We start from the raw sequence: 17954 nt of genomic DNA, 5'->3' as shown, positions 1-17954 counted from the left end.
TGGTCCTGAAGGCGACAACGTCACAGGGCAGGGGTTCTCTGCCCACTAATCAGTGGTGGGGATGATGTTGCTTGACCCCGCTGCGCGGAGAAAGGTATCCCTCGGGGGTCGAAGACATTTTCGACTGGTAAGCATGCGGTATGATTTTTAATCAGCGAGCACGAAAGCATAATTGAAAAATATGGTAATAGCAAAGGTCTCGATCCTCCTGCTCATGTATATAGAGCAAGTGACGTTCAATTCAATTCTGTCTCAGCTCTCTTTCTCCAGCCAACCAACCCCCTGCAACCCATCACATCTCAACCTCGAAACTTCACAATGAGTATCTCATCAGTTGAGAAATATGGCTGGACAGCAGTTCCCAGAAAAGTCGAATTGTTGCTTCAACAGTCCGAGGCTTCTGGTCCTGCAAAGCCCATCTTCGTCTCCTCAATTCGGCTTCCAGACTCCGATCTCGTAAAAGCCGTCCACGAGTATGCAAAGAAAGAGCTCGCGGTGGAGACCTTCAATCATAGCATGCGTGTCTACTACTATGGTATTTCTCCCAACCCTTCAAATCCACCAAGCAAAACAGCTTACTGGACTTCTTAGGCCAAGCTATCCTTACCCACGCTTTTCCCTCCTGGTCAAGCCCGTCCTTCAATGAAACCTACTTTCTGAGCTGTCTTCTCCATGACATCGGTACCACCGACAAGAACATTTCCGCAACCCTAATGTCCTTTGAATTCTACGGCGGGCTGCTTGCTCTCGGGCTGCTGAAGTCCCTTTCCGCCCCCGTCTCTCAAGCCGAGAACGTAGCCGAAACCATCATTCGGCATCAAGACCTCGGGGAAACCGGGACGTTGACAAGAATAGCGGCCTTAATCCAACTTGCGACCATCTTTGATAACATGGGCGGTAATCCGCAGTTGGTGGATAGAGCGACGATTGAGAGTGTTGTGGAGGCGTATCCGAGGATGAAGTGGAGTGGGTGCTTTGCGAGGACAATTAGGAAGGAGAATGGGTTGAAACCTTGGGCCCACACTACGCATCTCGGGGAAGAAGACTTTCCTACTGGTGTGGCTGGTAATCAGCTGATGGAACCGTATGAGTGAGTGCGAAGTTGAATTTTTCATTAGGTAGCGGTGTTCAAGTAGGTGTTAGACAATGATGTCGGTGTATGGGAGTGTTCAGAGACGGCAAGAAATTGAAAAGTAATGTAATAAACATCTCAATTGCTCATTGCTGCTTGGTCGTACTATTGCACCACAATTCTCAAGACGCCCCTGATATATCAAGACTCCAGCAGAATGCTACCCAAACATAGGAGATCGAAAGGATTGGCATGATTCAGTTTCTCGTGGATCTCGTCCATTGTACACAAACATGCGAGGTGTTGAGGAAAGGAATTTCAAAGGAGTGAACGTAATACCAGAAGCATCACAAACCAAATCAAGCCTTCAACTCCCGTTCAATGCACTGTATGCACAAGACAATCGTTTCATTTCGAACCTCCTTGGGATAGAACGCGCCATCCTCGAATCCGTTCTTGCAGGTGGCACATCGAAAGCAACTTTCATGCCATTCGCCACCCAATGCTTGAACGTACTGGCCGATGACTGCGCTCCGGCACTTCTTGCACTTCGGAGCTTGTCGTTCTGTACGCTTCGTCTGGCAATTCAGACACCAAGCATAACCATCTTTCTCGATATGGGTCATGCCCTTCTCGAAAGGATCGCCGCACTCAGCACAGAAGAAATGGCCATAGTGCCAATTTTCACCCAAAGCAACCATATGCTCACCGATGATGGGAGTCCTGCAGTGTTTGCATCTCGGGGCAAAGTTCTCATGCCAGTCAAGATGACAGTAAAACCGCAATCTCTCGTCACCATCTTCTGCCATGGTCTGGCCTTCGATCTCCGGAAGCTGCTCGCCTTGCGCACGGCATCTGATTCGGTTGATGCGCTCGGCGCGCTCCTGGGGTGGCTCCGGGCGAATCTCTAGAGATTCGAGCCCAGTTCCGCAAGAGAAGCAGATAAAACATTGGGGGTGGAAATGCTCAGGAGCACCACTGAGCTTCACCACACGCCCTTCGATTGGTAATTGGCATTGATGGCAGGTAGCAGTTGCCCTTTTGCCGGCTGGCGACCAGTGGCCTCCAGAGATGGGTGCTGTTCCATGATGACGAGTCGATGGCCGACCTGCCGCGGTTTTTGGATCTGGGAGAGGTCTCTTTCTTGGGGATGCAGTTGAATCGGACTGGATGCTGATTGAAGGAATGTTAGGTGTCGAAACAGATATTATTGGGGCGCCCGATGAATTTATTGTAGGAATCGAGGGCGAATCGAGAAGATTTATTGTAGGGATAGAGGGAGTAGGATCGGGGTAATTGATGACCGGGACAGAAACTGGTGCACTGTTTACTTGGATTGAGGGTATGTCAGGAAGCTGAATGGTCGGGATAGGGGTTGTGACATCCTTCGAAGCTGGTCCAGCAGGTAAGCTTTGCCTCTGGTTGCTGGCTGAGACCCTGTCGAAGGGTGATCTTCTTCGCATTTCTGGCTTTACATCAGCCTCCTTCGGCTTCCAATTTGCATCAAAGCTTACGATCGGACGACCTGGTTTGTCACTGACAACAGTAGGCGTCGGGAGTTTGGGGCTACGATCCTTCAAGCGCATGCTCGTTGCCTGCCGGATCTCTTCACTTCTGATCTCAAGCCCGTCTTTCGTTGGAACTATCGATGAGGCTTGCGCTGTACTTGGACCGGCTTCTGAAGTTTGGGGCACAGGAAGGGGGTTGGCCGTGTAACTAGGATCTCTGGACTGAGAGGGGGGGTTTCGGTGGATTTCGAATCTTGAAAGCCTTTTGATGGGTTCTGGAGGAGTGCTACTCGAGCGTGGTGCCATATCTTGAGCAAACTGGACCCTGTTCAGAGGATTGCGTGGCTTGAGGCGTAGAGGTGCTGGCATATCTGGAGCAACTTCGGAATGTCCACGGTCGACGTTGTCTTGTTGTGGCTCTTCCCAGATTTGATCGCCTGTGAACGATTCTGCGATCTCCCCACTGACATTCCTCTTCGCACTGCTCCTCCGTCTTGTTCCGCGACCATATTTACCAGCACTTGAAATGCTCCCGTAAGACTTCTGGCTCGGTCTTGGGGGTGCGGCTTCGTTCGAAGAATCCAGTGAGGAGCGTCCGACTCCGTCCGGACTGATGTTCCGAGCAAGACGAGAATATCCAGACGATCCACTGGAAATCCGACTTCTTTGGGACTGCATTCCTCCACTACCGCTTGAACTCCCTGACACCGACCGTGGAGCAGTGTCTCGTGCAAGTCCTGTGACCATACCAATTCCACCATAACGACCAACACTCTGAGTCCTTGCGTGTTGATAGCTATTTTTCCTGAGGTGATCTTTGTATCGGTATGGAGCATCGGGCTGAATGGCAGCCTTGGGATGCTGGTGCTGCCAGACTAGTTCCGACGCTTCATTTTGTGCTGCGGCGTGAATCCGAAGCTCCTCCTCGTCCACATCTTTCAAATCCATATCTGCCATAGCTTCTCGTAAAGAGACAGCCTCTTCCTTCTCCATCCATCTTTGACCTCGTTCCATATATGTAGCGGTTGGGACGACATCGGAAGGCTTTAAAATTGCAACTGGAGGTGATTGTGCTCTTTGTGGCTGGACTAGCTGTCGCCCAGTCCTCGAGGTTACAGACGAGTATGTGGAAAACGATGACTGAGCGCGTCTATGAGATGAAAAGCTTGTGGAGCGGCGAGAGTCGTCGGCCGCAGATGATTCGTTCGAAGGTAACTCTGGGACCACAGCTGTTGGCGCGTGTGTCGCAGCACCTCTATCAGATTCACGTCTGCTGCTTGGAGGCGGAGGTCTGGCGCCGCTGGGTCTTGCGACACGATTGTTGCGCAAGTCTGCTAAATAGTTGGCTGCGATAAGTCAGTAAGTGTGTCACAAACACGCATCGAGGTGTTAAAAATAAGGCTCTCTGGAGAGATCAACAGACCAAATTGATCATTCTGCAATTATTAGCTGGATATTGAGATTGCTCCGGGTGAAAACTTACTGTCATATACACTGGCCCTGGCGGCGTGACCTTGCGGTCCTTCTGCCTGCCTCGCAGCATTGCGACCGAGTGTTTTCTTCGTTGCCCTGGTTGATGGTGTATGTGGTGTGATGAACAATCTGTTGTAGCTTGGAGACGTAGATGTGGTCTCGAAGCGTGAGGAAGCGAGAAGGATATAGCAAAGGTAAAGTACGGCAATAGAAAGATGGTGGGAGGTTGCAATTAAATGGCGCGGTGCTGATGACTCCGAAGTAGGGTATTTGTGCAAGAAAGAAAGAAAGAAAGAAAGAAAGTCAACAGGGTTGCCTGGGAAACCACCTCGGGCGACGATCACCGAAATGCTGCCAACGCCTACGTGGTGGTTGGTTGGTTGCTCGGCTTGAAATTGTTTCCGCGCAGGAAAGCAGAATAAGATACACAAATGCCTGCGCAGTCGTCGGACGTTCAGTTTCAATTTTATAATATACGGTAGAAGCCCATTGGGTTCTTCGTTCTCGCCAGCAGATGCTGAGATGGCCAGCAGCAAGGTGCGTTGGTCTTTGATCCTTGGCTCCACGATCAAAACGTTGGACCCTGCCTTCACAACAAGTTTAGAAATCTAGGGGTGAAAGCCTCACGGCACTGCGTTGCCGTACTCCGTACAGTAGTATACGATTTCTCACGTCTTTACGCCTTGCGCTGCAGGAAAATGAATGCCTCACACGGGTTATGAAAAACGCGCAAAGGGGCGGTGTCACGTGTCGCTCCGCAGGGAGTTTCCCAGAATGTCATTCGTCCACCATCCCTCGATCTTTCATCGTCAGCCTCGCCTCGCCTCACCACACATTATCTCTGCACGTCATCGTCCTGGAAGCTTCCACCAACTTCACTCCTGTAAGAATGGTTGCGCTGCTTGAACCCTTCGTCTCCGCTCTCAAAATCCTTCTTTCCTATTCTGTGCTCCTCCCAGCACTTCACCTAGACATACTCTGACGTAGTCAAACACTAATATATATGGCATCAAGATTTGTATTTGTAGTGTTGGGGTAGTACCTCAATGGTTCTCCAAAAGCCGTTCGTTTGCCGGCGCCATAGGTGGGTTGACATATTCGTTGGCGTCTCAGGCCACAATTCAATCGAAAGGGTTGGGCTGGACCTTCGAGTGCTCGCAATACTTGCATTCGCAGCTAATACACTTTGTACGATTCTTATTCGAGATCGTAACAAGGCCGTCGGCGCGGTGCAGCTGACCTTCGATGTAAAAAATTTCAAACGAAAGGAGTTTCTCCTTCTGTAACTACGGGGATTCTTCACCATGCTGGGATATATTATACTTTTGTTTCCCCCCACCACCCGAATTACGCCACGAGTATAGGCCCCTCTGCAAAGCAAAGTAGCATGATTGGTGCTCTCTTCAACCTCGGACAAGGTAAACCTTCATCCAGCATATGAGAAACAGTTAACGATGGACTCAGCCATTGGAAGACCTTTCGTGGCCTACTTCAGCGATGTGGCCTGGTCGGATCAATATGGCTGGAATATGCACATCCCTCGCCGAGCTCTTCTGTTTGGTCATCTGGATATTTGCGAAAAGCTTCGGGGTCTTAATCTTCTTTGCTCTTATGGTTGGGACTGTTTCCGGAACGTAAGCTAAAAAACCCCATTGCCTAACATTCTTAATCATTCACCTTCGCCACAGATTCCGGGCAACTGTTGCTCCGGTTGGGGCGGAAGTTGTTGGATTGAAAATATGTCCAGCCGCCCTTTCCATCAGCTGGACAGTATTGGTTCCCCGTTGCACCTTTGCAGAGCCCATTGGCCTGCAACTTCGGACAACAGGCGGTGCTTATCTACCTTCACGCGCAGATATTCACTGGCTTGATGTATATTGGAGTCGCTTTTTGTATGTGGTTTCTAAGAGCGTGAATATTGGCGAGCTTGAGAGGGTAGCAATAACGAAAGAGAGAGGGAACAAGAGCTGCAAGATGAAAATTTTGTACCGAGGGCCTGACCAGATATCTCAAGGAACCAAAGTAGGATAAGTATTAAGAGCAAAGTCCAGGCTGCAAAAAGCTTATGGTCGTGGCAACGAGTCGGATATTGGAAATATACTCGGGCACCAGTGTTGTTTCTCTCTACCGGTCCAAGAATATTGTCACGTGTTCACTGAAGAAGCTGCAGTTTAGAGGTTGCACAACAGCAGAGAATGTCGTATGCGTTGGCGTCGTCACATTCATGAGAGGCGTGATGGATTGATGAGGGTTCCGTGGGTTGATTGGTGTTATTACTACAAGCTGTAGGAGGTGCGATTGCTAGTAGTGCTGCTTCAAAGTCTACTGTTAGTGTTGTCCTCAAGCATAGTGTGATGCTCCGCTTACCCAGATTCAAACGCAATTGGGCATCGATATCATGTTGGCAGGCCTCTCCTGTCAAGTCGCCTCTCTCTTCCTCTTTGCAATCTGCTGTGCTGAATTTGCCCTCCGGGCCCGCGCCTTTTCACCGTAATCGAGGGCATCCCTACATCTCCAGCACTGAAAGCACAGCTCAACCTAATTCCCCTTCCTCCACCCGCAATCGGTATGTGCATTTCTCTAAGTCCGAACTTCACCCTACCCACTTGATGTATCTCTGCTTCCTACAAACGTCTAGTAGAGAACACAAAAAACGTGTTTCAACTTCCAAATCTCTTTCCTGATCAATCAATGCTGACTTTCATCCAGCCAATCTCTCAATAGCAGCCTTCCCAAAAGCCCTCTTCGCCCATTCCTAGTAGGACTCTGCATCGCGGCTGTCATAATCTTTATCCGATCCGTCTTCCGGGTCGCTGAACTATCAGCAGGTTTCCACGGTCCCTTAGCAAGCCACCAAATCAGCCTCATGATACTAGAAGGCGTAATGGCCTGCATTGCTAGTCTCAATCTCACAATATTGCATCCATGAGTGTGCTTTTAAGGCGGATGGCGATCAGCAAACTTCACGCTGAGACGGAAGCGACCGAATTTAAATGGGAAGGATATTCCTCTTCGTGATATCGATTGAGAGGCGGTTGAACCGCTACAGTATAATGAGTGTGTAGATGATGTCGACAGTCTACTTTCGGAAGATTTGAACCTAAGAATAACGACTGCTACATGTTAGACCAGGTCAAGCTCACGTGGAGATGTGCCAATCTATTGGACACGTTATGAGGGCTTGAGTGATGAGTTTCCACACCCGAGATCAGGTTGATGACTGGTTCACTTTGTTTCTTTGCTTGGCGTTTGGGGTCATCACAGGAGAGGTTGGAATTTCATACACAGCAACATTGATGAGAGCGCAAGCATGAGCATGCTGTATAAGATTAGACTTGAGAATTACTATGATCTTAGAGGACAGAGCTTGACTGATTGCCAAACTCGTTTAATCCAAGCAATGCTTTTAAGAAAATCCTCATAAACTTCGTGGACGGTGCATCTCCAGGAGATACAGGTATATTGATCCAAACCAACGCCGTAGCAGTGCACAGTAACCTCATCATTCATGAAATGCCTTCCCCACAATCTCGGTCCCTCTCTCAGCCCCTAAACCATGGCAAGTCCCAAACCTACTCCTGCCCAAGCAACCTTCGCAAAACATGGCGCCGTCTGTCTAGGCACCGCCCCGTTCCTAGTGTTCGAAACTACAAAATTTGCTTCAAACTGGGCGCAGTTTTGCGTGACCAGCCCATGACATGCCACCAGACTCAGACTGCTGCAAATGCTCGTCGCACTCGCAATGCCCAGATTCATCGCCGTAGCAGCCACCGTTGTTCCCCCTCCAGGAGCCACAATTGTCACCCCATTTCCTCCCCCGCCTTGCAGATCCACCGTGCAAGCCGCGTAGTTCGTTTGGCAGTTGCTGTATGCAGAGACGCAGGCGGCGGAATTTGTCCAGCTGGTTGTTATGTAAGGGAACGGAAAATAGGGATTCGTGACATAAGATGCTGAGCCGGTGATCGTAGCTGTTGCTGCAGTACTCGTCGTCGTTGTGGCCCCGAAGATAACTCCTCCTCCAGCGCTCGTTATCGTCGCCGTTGCGATCTGAATTGTTCCGGTGCAGGTCGCTCCAATCGGACAGCAAGCTATATTTCTCGCATGATCAAGCGTACATGTCGACCCTGCTATGCAGCATGCTCCTCCGTCTGCCTTTGCTAATGTCGAGCAAGAGTTGTAGTTCACAGGGCAGTTTCCGTCTCGTTTTCGGAGCTCGTTCTCTGGCGGAGGGACGAGCGTCTCATTGGAGATGAGAAGGGAGTCGTCGAGACGTGGTTCGTAAAAGGGTGATATTATCGAGGGTATTTGAAGTGCTGATATTGGGAGGAGGAGGAGAGAGACGTATGCGGGTAACAACAACATTCTTTTCTCTAACTCGGGATATGCTCCTGGCTGAATAATCGACAGCGACCAGAGAAGTCGCCCAACCGATTGCTTTTTGTCTGTGTCTGTGAGTAAATGATTTTCAGAGGGATGGAATCGGAATCACTGTCCAGAATTGCCTTCTTTCTTTTGAACCAATTGCCTTTTTCTTGGAAACCAGTTTAGAGGGGACTTGGGGACTGTTGATTCGCGGGGCTTCTTTGGCCGCAACCCTGTTGGTGGAGCAACAACCTTTGCAAGATATTTTTGTACGGGACGAGACCCCCTCTCCACGGCCCAAGTCAACTTGAACATTTCAATTATTTCGAATGCCTTCGAATATCTCGAAAGTTTTATAATAGTGTCGAAATTAGAGTTGTCCCCCTCCAAGTGCAGTTAAATTCGGCGGTGCTTTTCCTGCCCATCTTGAGTCTGGAAACCTCTGACTGTCGAAAAATCTTTGATTTGGACAACTTGACCCAGGCCTTCTTTTATTTTTAGTCATAGCATCGTGACCCTATATAAATAATTTCAAGTGCTCGAGTGGCTGTTTGAACTCAGCATTCCGAAGACCGTAATTCTGCTTTAATCTTGAATCTGCAACAGACTCGCAATGAATCGCGATATGAGTTGATCGCAACCAGAGTTTCTCGATATACAATGGGCTGCATCGTTAATTTGAAGCCTCTAGACAGTGTAGTGGCGACTTGTTGAGCTTCCTGCTCTCATCCGAATCTTATAGAAGAAAGTCGATTCTCATCTTCATCGACGGCTCAAGAACCGCTCACAGCTTTCTCCTCTGTTGTTTTTGTTCTGAAAGGAAATATAATCGTATCGACCTGCACAGCCTCGGTTTGGTAAGAGTCTATTTAAACTTCAATCACCTACCGTAGATCAAGATTACCAATTTCGAAATGCGACCTATGTTTTTATAGAAAACTTGCTGCCTTCTTGCTATGCTATGTATGGTACAGTACAGCGATTTTTGTGATCTTTCTCTATCTTATGTAACGCGACCACCTCAAGTGCCCGAGGTATCGAGTTGCAGAAAGCATGCAGAAGCCAAATTTTGAAAAACCTATGATCGGAGCATGCATGCAGCCTGAGGAGACATTCCGCCTGAGAATAACGTATGCTTGGACTTTTGGGAAGAGGCGGACCGAAGCTATGCCAATATGAACAGTAAAGCGACAAGAACGTAAGAAAAAGCCATACCCATGCTCTGATTCGGGAGCTGAGCACGGCGTGGATATGACGCAGGGATCTCCAATCTTCCGCGAGCCCTAAACGCCATGACATCAAACAAAACTCTGTAAATACATCAACATCAAGACCCCGGAGGTAGATACCTGCATGATAGCAGGAGACGCAAGTGAGGCGCGAAAGAATTGGTCGTAAGACGTTCAGGCAAGCGTATTATCAGAATCTTTGAGAAGTCAAGGAAGTAAGTCCAGGCCCCGGGAAGTTTTCTAAGGATGACTGAACGTGGCAGTCGTGATATAGCGAAGAAACACATGAGTCTGAAGCCTGATCATGCGAGATCGGACTTTTGGTGTGGTGCCCGTTCCAATTCCTCTCTCAACTTTGGATCAACGAAATTGTCGATCTTCTTCCTGCTCTTCATGTCAAGAGCACCATTTCTCCAGGCCGCTCGAAGTTTTTCAAAAGCCGGTCGAGTGCCAGGCTCCTCGTTCTTTACCAGCTCAACATAATGTCGTGCCAAGGTCTCCGGAATAACCTTTTTCTTGCTGTTAAGGATCTCGTCGTAGTACGATATGAGACTCTTCATTCCCGTCATGTCGTTGTCCCGTACATCCTCATATGCATATCTTCGAAATTCGGTATACATGGTTAAGTTGAAGTTCCTACATAGGAAATGGGACCAGAATTCGTAAAGAAGCTTCATATCAGGGTGCGTCTCACCCACATTCGAGGCCTCCCGGTTCCTCAAAGCTCTTGAATGAAACGTGGTGTACAATTCTTCAGAATTCTGTTCGGAAACAGGAGCTGGCTGTCTCTGACCTTTAACCCACATGACTGGGGGTCCATTGCTGGTGGTTGGATTTGTTGGCGAAAGTGGCGTAAAGGGACTTCTTGAACGACGAAGATCCTCGGGGGAACTAAGGGCCCAACTGTTAGCTAGTCACGAGAACAAGTGCAAGACAGAAATCTTACGTTTCTGTTGCCCTTGATCCGTTGGTCAGAGGTCGACCTTGGCGCGGGTTGTCGTGAAGCCCCTCGGAAATCGATCTTCCATCAATTGAGCCGTTGGAAAAGGTTCTAGAAGACGCATTGTGAAACGGAGTTTTGACCTTTGACTCCTCATGGCTTCGTTGGGGAGTGAAGACGACGGTCAAATGCGTGGCTTCATCGTCATGGAATGTAATCTCTGCCTCCAACGGATCTAGCTGACCATTCAGGGGAAGCAATCCAGGAGCAAAGTCTGGTACGGCAGCTGAGAGTGGGGTCTCCGGGTGGTAGCTTGCACCATTGCTGTTTGTAACAGGGGCGATGGGTGTGCCGTTGCTGAAAGGTCGAAAACTTGACTCTGTGCCGTTGGGCGAGAACGCTGGTGGGGACATTGAATGGTGGCCGGGCATAAACATGCTCATTTGTTGAGGTCTCTGAACAAGCTGCGGACGTTGGATGTATGCAGGACCAGCGTTTCTGACAGAGTCATCTCTCTCATCCATCGCTAGGACCCACTTCTCCCATCCCTCCTTTCTCCGTAGACGATCAAATCCATCGTCGCCCCTGACAAAATCAACAATCTCCGATTCCTGGCAGGCGAAGCGCAAAGTCTCAAACTCTTGAGTGAGTGATTGGATCCGCTTAAAGCCAGCAATGAAATTGAGGAAGACAAATCCTTGAGAATCCATGTGTTTCCGAAGATAGACGTCTTTGCACAGGTTATCAATGGAAAAGTAGTACTCGATCTGCATTGTGACCATTGCAATCAAAGAAGGGTAATCGATATAAGAGGTGTACGGTACAGCAGTCATGGACTGCGGAGGTGGATAGTCGAAGACGGGTTGCGATGTTTGAATAGGTCCCATGTGTTGCGGGAGCGGGCCGCCGTTCGGAGGAAATCGACCATACATAGAGTTATTAGGTATCGACTGTGATCGAGAGCCACCGCGTCCACCTCTCGAAGGAGGCGGCGCGTACTGGTTGCTGAATGGCGGTGGTTGGAGTGGTGGACTATACGGGCCTGAGCTTTGTCGAATGGGATACCCGTTCAGAGGTTGGGATGGGTGCCCATTGGTGAAGATGTGTTGAGGATGCGGTTGGCCGTTTGGGTAATTGGTGTGGTTTCCCCGTCCGCGGAAACCTCCTCGGCCACGATCTGAGCGAACATCGTTTCTCTCACGGGACTGCGAGCTATTTTCTCTGTTGTACACGGTACCCTCCTTTAACTGATCAGATCCTCTCGGATTCAAATCGCTCTTTCGACCGTCGTTACCTAGCAGCGACTGACTCTCATGAAAATTGTTCTGCATCTGGTCTGGCTTGAATTCTGTGGGATATTCACCTCGTTGCTGATCCTGATTACTATCGTAACCGCGATCTGGTACGCCGACGCCGACGTACAAAGGATTTCGAGCCTCGGCGGGGTCATTCGATTCAGCCTTGGTAGGACCACTCCTTGATTTCTCCATTGATTGTGCGGTAGATGGCTTGCGTTGATCACGTGTAGCAGATTCGTTGCTTCTCTTTGAATTCGGAGGGAGCGATGCTGCTCTAGGACCGTCTCGACTTGAGCGGGTCTCGGGTTCGGTGGACGGATTACCAGTAGAATTTGTGGTCTGTCCCTTTTCTCCCACAGCGCTGCCGTTTGCATGGCTGGGACGTCCCCCTTCTGTTCGACCACCGCGAGCTCCACCACGACCTCTTCCGCCTCTTGTTGGCAGAGGGGTGTTGAATGTAACTGTCGGGATGTATGGAACAGGGACCCATTTCTCTTTCGGTCGTGGCTTGCTTGATGCATTGTCGTCCTTTTCTTCCTTCTCCAACTTCTCCTGAACTTTACGCTTCTCTTCCTCCAATGCGGTTTCGGGAGTTGGCCATGATGTGGCATCTTCTACTGGTGGGGGAAATTGATTGGCCAGAGATTTCTCCTCTTTCTCACCTGTCCTACTCCCTCGAGGGCCAGCCCTCTTGTTTGGCTGATCTTCCTTGGCTTTGCCCGTACCTTCTCCGCCTTTCTTTTGGCCTCTCGCCGCATTCGGATCCTTCGCCCCCGCGTTCTTGTCTCCATCATCGGTATTCAAAGGTTTGCCTCGCTTCTTGGAATCTCCAGGCTTGGTAGATGCTGCTGATGTTGTATCATTCAAGACGGAGGACTCTCCAAATGACTGGGAACTCTGAGCAAACCCTGGGCTAGGTTTTGCCTTGGCCAGTTCTTCCTTCCGTTGTTGCCAAAAGTTCACGGCAGGTAAAGGAGCCGGAACAAGAATCTCCGGCTTTACTTCTTCTCTTTCCTTCTCCTTCTCCTTTTCGGTCTCTTTCTCGGCGTTCTTTTGTTTCTTGCTCTTCTTGCCCTTTCGACCTTCTGCACCCTCGACAGTCTTTTCTACTGCAGATGCGCCACCTTGAGAATGTCGATCTCGCATCGACTCCGAAGAGGTACTACCAACTAACACAAAATCATCATCCCTATCCTCTTTCGGTAATGTCGATATCGAAGCTGTATCAAAGCTCGGCGAAGCTGGCGAGGACTTGGGCTTTGTTGCTTTCGAGTCAGAGATCGTGCTTTCCCCAGAAACATCCACCTTACTCGCTACATCATGGCTTCCATTCACGCTTCGGTCGCCTCTCTCAGAACCTCCCGATGGCGTGTGAGCAACCGAAGTTGAGTCTCTGGCTGGTGTGCTAATGCCAGAGGTGTACGCCTGACTCGATTGTATTGTTGAGGCCGGCATCGAAGCTGGGCGACCCTTTGCGGCTTGCGCGTATGAGAAGGCGGGTGGTGGAGGAGGAGCGCCCTCCCCCATCGGCTTTGATGAGGTAGAACTCATTGTGAAATCGGGTCCTTGATGGTGAATTCCTCGTGCTTCTCTGAGGCAGGGGGGTTTTCACCAACTGCAACAATACGTGAACCTTGGATGGAGATTGGGAATCCCTCCAGTTCAGGATGTCCGGAGAGGTGTATTCAACCTCTCCGCACCGCTCGCCCCCTGCACGTATATCACCGACCGAGACTCTGGTTGATGTAGCACAAATCGTCAGATCAGATGTGGGGATCGACAGAACTGGGGCTTATCCGGCAGACTGGAATGGGAGGTCGAGAGATTCTGTCGTGCGCCGCTGATGACTTCTATGAAGAAGTTTTGTGAAATAAAGGGTATCAAGGATACTCAAGGATACTTTTGCAGATCGAGGTCTCGCGTAGAGATGAACGATGTGGTTTGTTTGATAACGCCGATCTACTGCTAGCACCCACACGCGCAGCTTCGCGAATCTAAAGGAAGAGTGAATGTTAGTTTGACAGTTCCAGCTAAAGGTGACTGCGTGTGAATAAACGCCAAAGCGAAGCGGCAGGATTGGGCCAGAGATCGGAGCATTGTGCTCCAGCGCGAAATAATCGGCACACAATGAAAGCTCGAAATGACGTGGATATGTGGTGACAAACCTCGATGATCCACAGGCCAGCAAGCCAGTTCACTTTGAATACACACTGATGTCCAGTCCAACCCGCAACGACTAGCAATGGAGTGGGAGCAGGTGTCGACCGTTTGACGGTACCTCAGTGGTCGGGAATTTGCGGCACGTTCTTGTCGCAGGAGGACAGGAGAGGTGAGAATGCAAGCACAAATCGAGGCTTGGAAAAGACGGGCAGCCTCGACAAGTCCCAGGGGTCAAGGAGAGGGTCGAGCGATCGGAGGAAAAGAAAATTGGTTGCGAGAAGATTGTGTCCTCGTTCAACAGCCCGCTTTAATTTTTTAGGACTAGGAAAAGAATCATCGGTTTGCCGAGACGACCACAGCACGGAAATAGTCAGCAATTTTTTGGCTTCTACCATACTTCACGCGTGGGCACTAGAGTTTCTATGGCTGAATTGGATATTATTGACTGGTACTCTCAGACCTTTCTACATGCTTGGTCGTCCCCTTCATTTATGTGTGAAAAATCAGAAATTGGAACTGGTGGAAGGCGCTCCCGGCTGTCTGATGTTCCAGCAGTTGCCTCGTCCTCGATTCGAAATTTTGCTGAAACATGTTCCACAGTGCTTCGAACCTTCTTCGCTCAGGCGAGCCTTGCGCATTCAGCGAGAGACGGAGCTGATTTTCTCAATTTACAGGACGGTAAATCAGGAGATTCAGCCGCAGAGCTCACCCGCATCACGGGACTCCGGGTTTCTTCATTGGCGGGGCACAACGGACCAAGCCCTCCTCCTCGTTTAATGCTAGGATCTGATAACGTTTGTGCTCCAACCCTGCATGGAAAGTAGGAATTATCTCCAAGCACCTGAAGAAATCGAAAATCGGAGAATATCTGCGCAAAGCCCCTCTTGCAATTGTCCCTTTTCCTGTATTGCACGTAGGAAGAACCTCATGAAGATGTGTCGAAGTCGGGTGGGCGGCAACTCGGTCCCGTCATTGACAGCAGCCGACGCGACTTACTCTTTAAATTTCACTTACAGAAGTACTCTCGGACGCTTTCGGTCGGAGGGGGGAACACTGACTAAACAGAGCTGCATTTGAAGTCAGTTTTCCGAGTGTTGCCGGTCAGGTCAGCCTTGATAGCAATCACATCACGCGCGATCACGGCCTATGAACTCAGCTAGTAACCCAACTCGTCTAGTCTTCACACGCGAAATCCGAACAAGTCAAGTCAACTCAAGGGCATGCAATCGAATCCTACGAGAAGACCAAGAAACCTAGGACTGGCACTCGCGATTCCAAGCTAGTATGCAGATTTCTGGAATTTGAAAAGTGGCACCTTTCGTGGTCTTGGTGAAGGGAAGAGATAGTGGAGTATCACATGACGTACCACCCCTCAAACAAATGCGTTTGGAGAAGAATATGCATTCTACCTACACTTGATTCTAGAAAGCCTTGAGATTGGAATTTATCTTCCTCCACCTTCAGCCTGTCATCCATGCGGCGGCTCTCTGAGCGCCGAAGCTTGTTGCCAGTCTCAATCTGCCAAGATTCAAGTCAGTGTCGCTCACTATGACTTTGAGGGAGGAGAAAGTCACGATCGTCTCGGTCAAGGTAGGTGACAAAGCCGAGTCAAGTTGCGAGTAGCTTGGTAGATGATGGAGATGGGCATGAGTCTTGAAATTAAAAGGTAATGCTTACCCACTTGACCCCATTGGGAAATAGCTGACGAGGTACCATATCAAGCATGCAAGTTGCACGAGTGATGATATCAAAGTGAGAATATTACTTCCGAGCTGCAGATATATTTCAGTTTAGCAGAGGTACCAGAGCCACCGAGCGAGGCTTCCGAGGCGTTGACGGGAAGGCGGCGAAGGTACTTACACCTAGACTGAAGTATAGCGTAAGAGCTATAGATCCAAAATACGCCGCAGTAAAAGGCAGACGTGGTGTTGACATCAGGTGCGAGACATAATTCCAAGGTCCCATCATGGCAGCCCATGATGCTAGGAACAAGGCTGACCCTAAAGACCATCTGGTGTCACAAGGACAGTTAGTATTAATAGAACATACAAAACACGATGATTCATTGCAAGACGAATCTGTCAGAAAATAATCCTGGAATGGTAGCAAACCTGGTGGTGATATCATACTGTCTTGGAAATGGAATTCTGCCCAGCGGGGTGTGCATGAGGTTGGACGGATACCTGCAGCGGGCGATCTTGCCGAGAGGGTGGGTTGTCTCAAACGGCAGTGCATGATCCGGCCGAATCGCAGGGAAAGACCAAGAGCAGGAGAACTGTAGCACTTACAGGATAGCGAATTTGCGTGGCCTTCCCATCATGATTGGCCACAGAGCAAAACAGAGGACGAAGCAGGCAAGTGCCCCAAGATTGCAGCCGCTGAATATCAATATTCGGTCCCACCTACTCACTGTTGGTACGTAGCGTCAGCCTCTCGGTGCTTCTCCAGAGGAATACGAACACACTTCAGCCACTGTTGCTGCATGTCGCACAAGGTCCGTGAGGTTGGCTGACGCAGGGGCAGTGGATCGTGGAGGAATGTGGAATGGCTGACTCACAAGCAAACCACCCTTCTTCTTCCTCTCTTCGAGTTCGAGCAGGGAGTGGTGCTCCAGCACCTTCAACTGTCGGGAGTCTAACATAGCCACCATCTCCGAATGGGTTCAGTGACTTGATAGACGATAACAGCCCAGTCTGCTGAGCAGTGTTGATGGGGACGTCCGGATCGCGGCGTGACCACCCGAGGGAATTCATGGAGTCTCTGAAAGAGGACGAGGCCATAATCGTTTCAGATAACCGGTAGTTGGACGGATAAAGTTGTTCCAGCCCCGGCGCACCTAGTCGTGGATGGCGATTAGGAGGATAGATAACCTGTGCGTGGGGAGATTGATCTGGGGAGAGCTCTGGCAAGCACCGGATCCGCAGTCAAGCAAGGCTAATGTACGGTTGCACTGCGGTCTGAGCTGCAAGTATGTTGTGCGTGGATCGACCTTGTGGAAAGAAGACGACTGGTCTTGATGGGCGACGAGCTGAAAGGGTGTCCAATGACCAGAAAGAGCGACTGGGATCACAGCTGGGAAGTCTGAATCTTGACCTTGCGGACTGCCTCGTGATCAGGGCAATCCTGAATGTTGAGATTCAGACGCTGGAAGGGACGAGGGGAGGGGGGTGTGAGGACGGCCGCGAATCTATTGGAGGAGGGGGGGCTTTGGCTGTCGGCAGCGCTGGGGACAGGACAGAGACCGATGTCAAGATATGTAAGAAGGTTGCGAGGAAACAGGCGACAAGGGAGCTTAGTTTTGAGCGCGAGCTTGAGAGGGTGTGCTGAAGGCAGTAACACTTGACGTTAAAAGAACGCGAGTTGTGTCTCACTTAAGGCGGCCTAGCGCGGTGCCAAATCGCCCACAGCCACACCAAAACCCACCAAAACCCACCGAACCCACCAAACCACCGAAAACCCAGTCTTGCCCGGTTCAGGACCGGGATCACGGCCATGATCAGCAGCCACAGAGAAGGCGACCAAAACGGTACGGCCCTTGACTACCGTCGCAGAGCCGTGCCAGTGCCGGCCGCCCCAGTCCACAGCAAGTCCCATCGTGAAGACATCGAGAAGTCGACAAGCTGCGGCTTTGTGAGACATCCATCCCCCGCTGACACACGAGAGGCAGCCAACATCCCGAGGGACCAGCAGCCAGTGAGCACACACACCGAATTCCGGATTCTCCCAGCCCCTGCACGAATCAGGCGCCCCAGTGTGGCTCGTCTTCGTATGGATTTGAGATTAGCTTCTGAGTCCATCAGCCATCCCCCCTTTATCTCCCAAGTCGTCCTCATCGACACCCAGGCCTGGGCAGAGTGAGACCTCATGGCCTGCTTGGACTCTGAAAGGGGAGAGACCAAGGTCAACAGCAGC

At 50.2% G+C, this 17954-nt stretch overlaps 6 protein-coding genes across 6 annotated transcripts; 2 read left to right on the top strand and 4 right to left on the bottom strand.

Moving 5' to 3' along the window:
• Positions 1 to 135: 135 nt before the first annotated feature.
• K444DRAFT_654988 (cyanamide hydratase) lies at positions 136 to 1094 on the top strand (the record flags this gene model as incomplete). The annotated part of the gene is made up of 2 exons (XM_024885976.1): positions 136 to 535; positions 592 to 1094. The coding sequence occupies exons 1-2, from the start codon at positions 319 to 321 to the stop codon at positions 1092 to 1094; spliced, it is 720 nt and encodes a 239-aa protein (XP_024732903.1). The 5' UTR covers positions 136 to 318.
• Positions 1095 to 1431: 337 nt separating this feature from the next.
• K444DRAFT_596207 (uncharacterized protein) lies at positions 1432 to 4308 on the bottom strand (the record flags this gene model as incomplete). The annotated part of the gene is made up of 3 exons (XM_024878422.1): positions 4064 to 4308; positions 4004 to 4016; positions 1432 to 3926 (listed from the first exon to the last, which is right to left on the bottom strand). Exons 1-3 carry the CDS (start codon positions 4121 to 4123, stop codon positions 1432 to 1434), a joined length of 2568 nt encoding a protein of 855 aa, XP_024732902.1. The 5' UTR covers positions 4124 to 4308.
• A 782-nt stretch (positions 4309 to 5090) lies between these two features.
• On the top strand, positions 5091 to 6441 carry K444DRAFT_617089 (uncharacterized protein; the record flags this gene model as incomplete). The annotated part of the gene is made up of 2 exons (XM_024881047.1): positions 5091 to 5687; positions 5742 to 6441. Coding segments are annotated over exons 1-2 (454 nt in total), but the record flags the coding sequence as incomplete, so codon positions are not given.
• A 902-nt stretch (positions 6442 to 7343) lies between these two features.
• K444DRAFT_617088 (uncharacterized protein) lies at positions 7344 to 8603 on the bottom strand. Its single transcript, XM_024881046.1, has one exon. It carries the CDS (start codon positions 8413 to 8415, stop codon positions 7603 to 7605), a length of 813 nt encoding a protein of 270 aa, XP_024732900.1. The 5' UTR covers positions 8416 to 8603; the 3' UTR covers positions 7344 to 7602.
• A 1343-nt stretch (positions 8604 to 9946) lies between these two features.
• On the bottom strand, positions 9947 to 13433 carry K444DRAFT_537284 (uncharacterized protein; the record flags this gene model as incomplete). Its single annotated transcript, XM_024875452.1, has 3 exons — positions 9947 to 10535; positions 10591 to 11983; positions 12056 to 13433. 3 exons carry the CDS (start codon positions 13431 to 13433, stop codon positions 9947 to 9949), a joined length of 3360 nt encoding a protein of 1119 aa, XP_024732899.1.
• Positions 13434 to 15502: 2069 nt separating this feature from the next.
• On the bottom strand, positions 15503 to 16822 carry K444DRAFT_645621 (SFT2-domain-containing protein; the record flags this gene model as incomplete). The annotated part of the gene is made up of 5 exons (XM_024885105.1): positions 15503 to 15560; positions 15720 to 15814; positions 15903 to 16053; positions 16331 to 16451; positions 16600 to 16822. The coding sequence occupies 5 exons, from the start codon at positions 16820 to 16822 to the stop codon at positions 15503 to 15505; spliced, it is 648 nt and encodes a 215-aa protein (XP_024732898.1).
• Between the last annotated feature and the right edge of the window lie 1132 nt (positions 16823 to 17954).

The sequence above is a fragment of the Hyaloscypha bicolor genome, assembly GCF_002865645.1.
Source record: "Hyaloscypha bicolor E unplaced genomic scaffold K444scaffold_124, whole genome shotgun sequence".
NCBI lineage: Eukaryota > Fungi > Ascomycota > Leotiomycetes > Helotiales > Hyaloscyphaceae > Hyaloscypha > Hyaloscypha bicolor.
Note: the sequence above shows the minus strand (reverse complement) of the source record. Positions and strands in the feature narration are given on the sequence as shown.

Excerpts from the sequence above, each read along its gene's own strand:
- K444DRAFT_617088 (XM_024881046.1), bottom strand. The coding sequence starts at position 8,415 with ATGTTGTTGTTACCCGCATACGTCTCTCTCCTCCTCCTCCCAATATCA.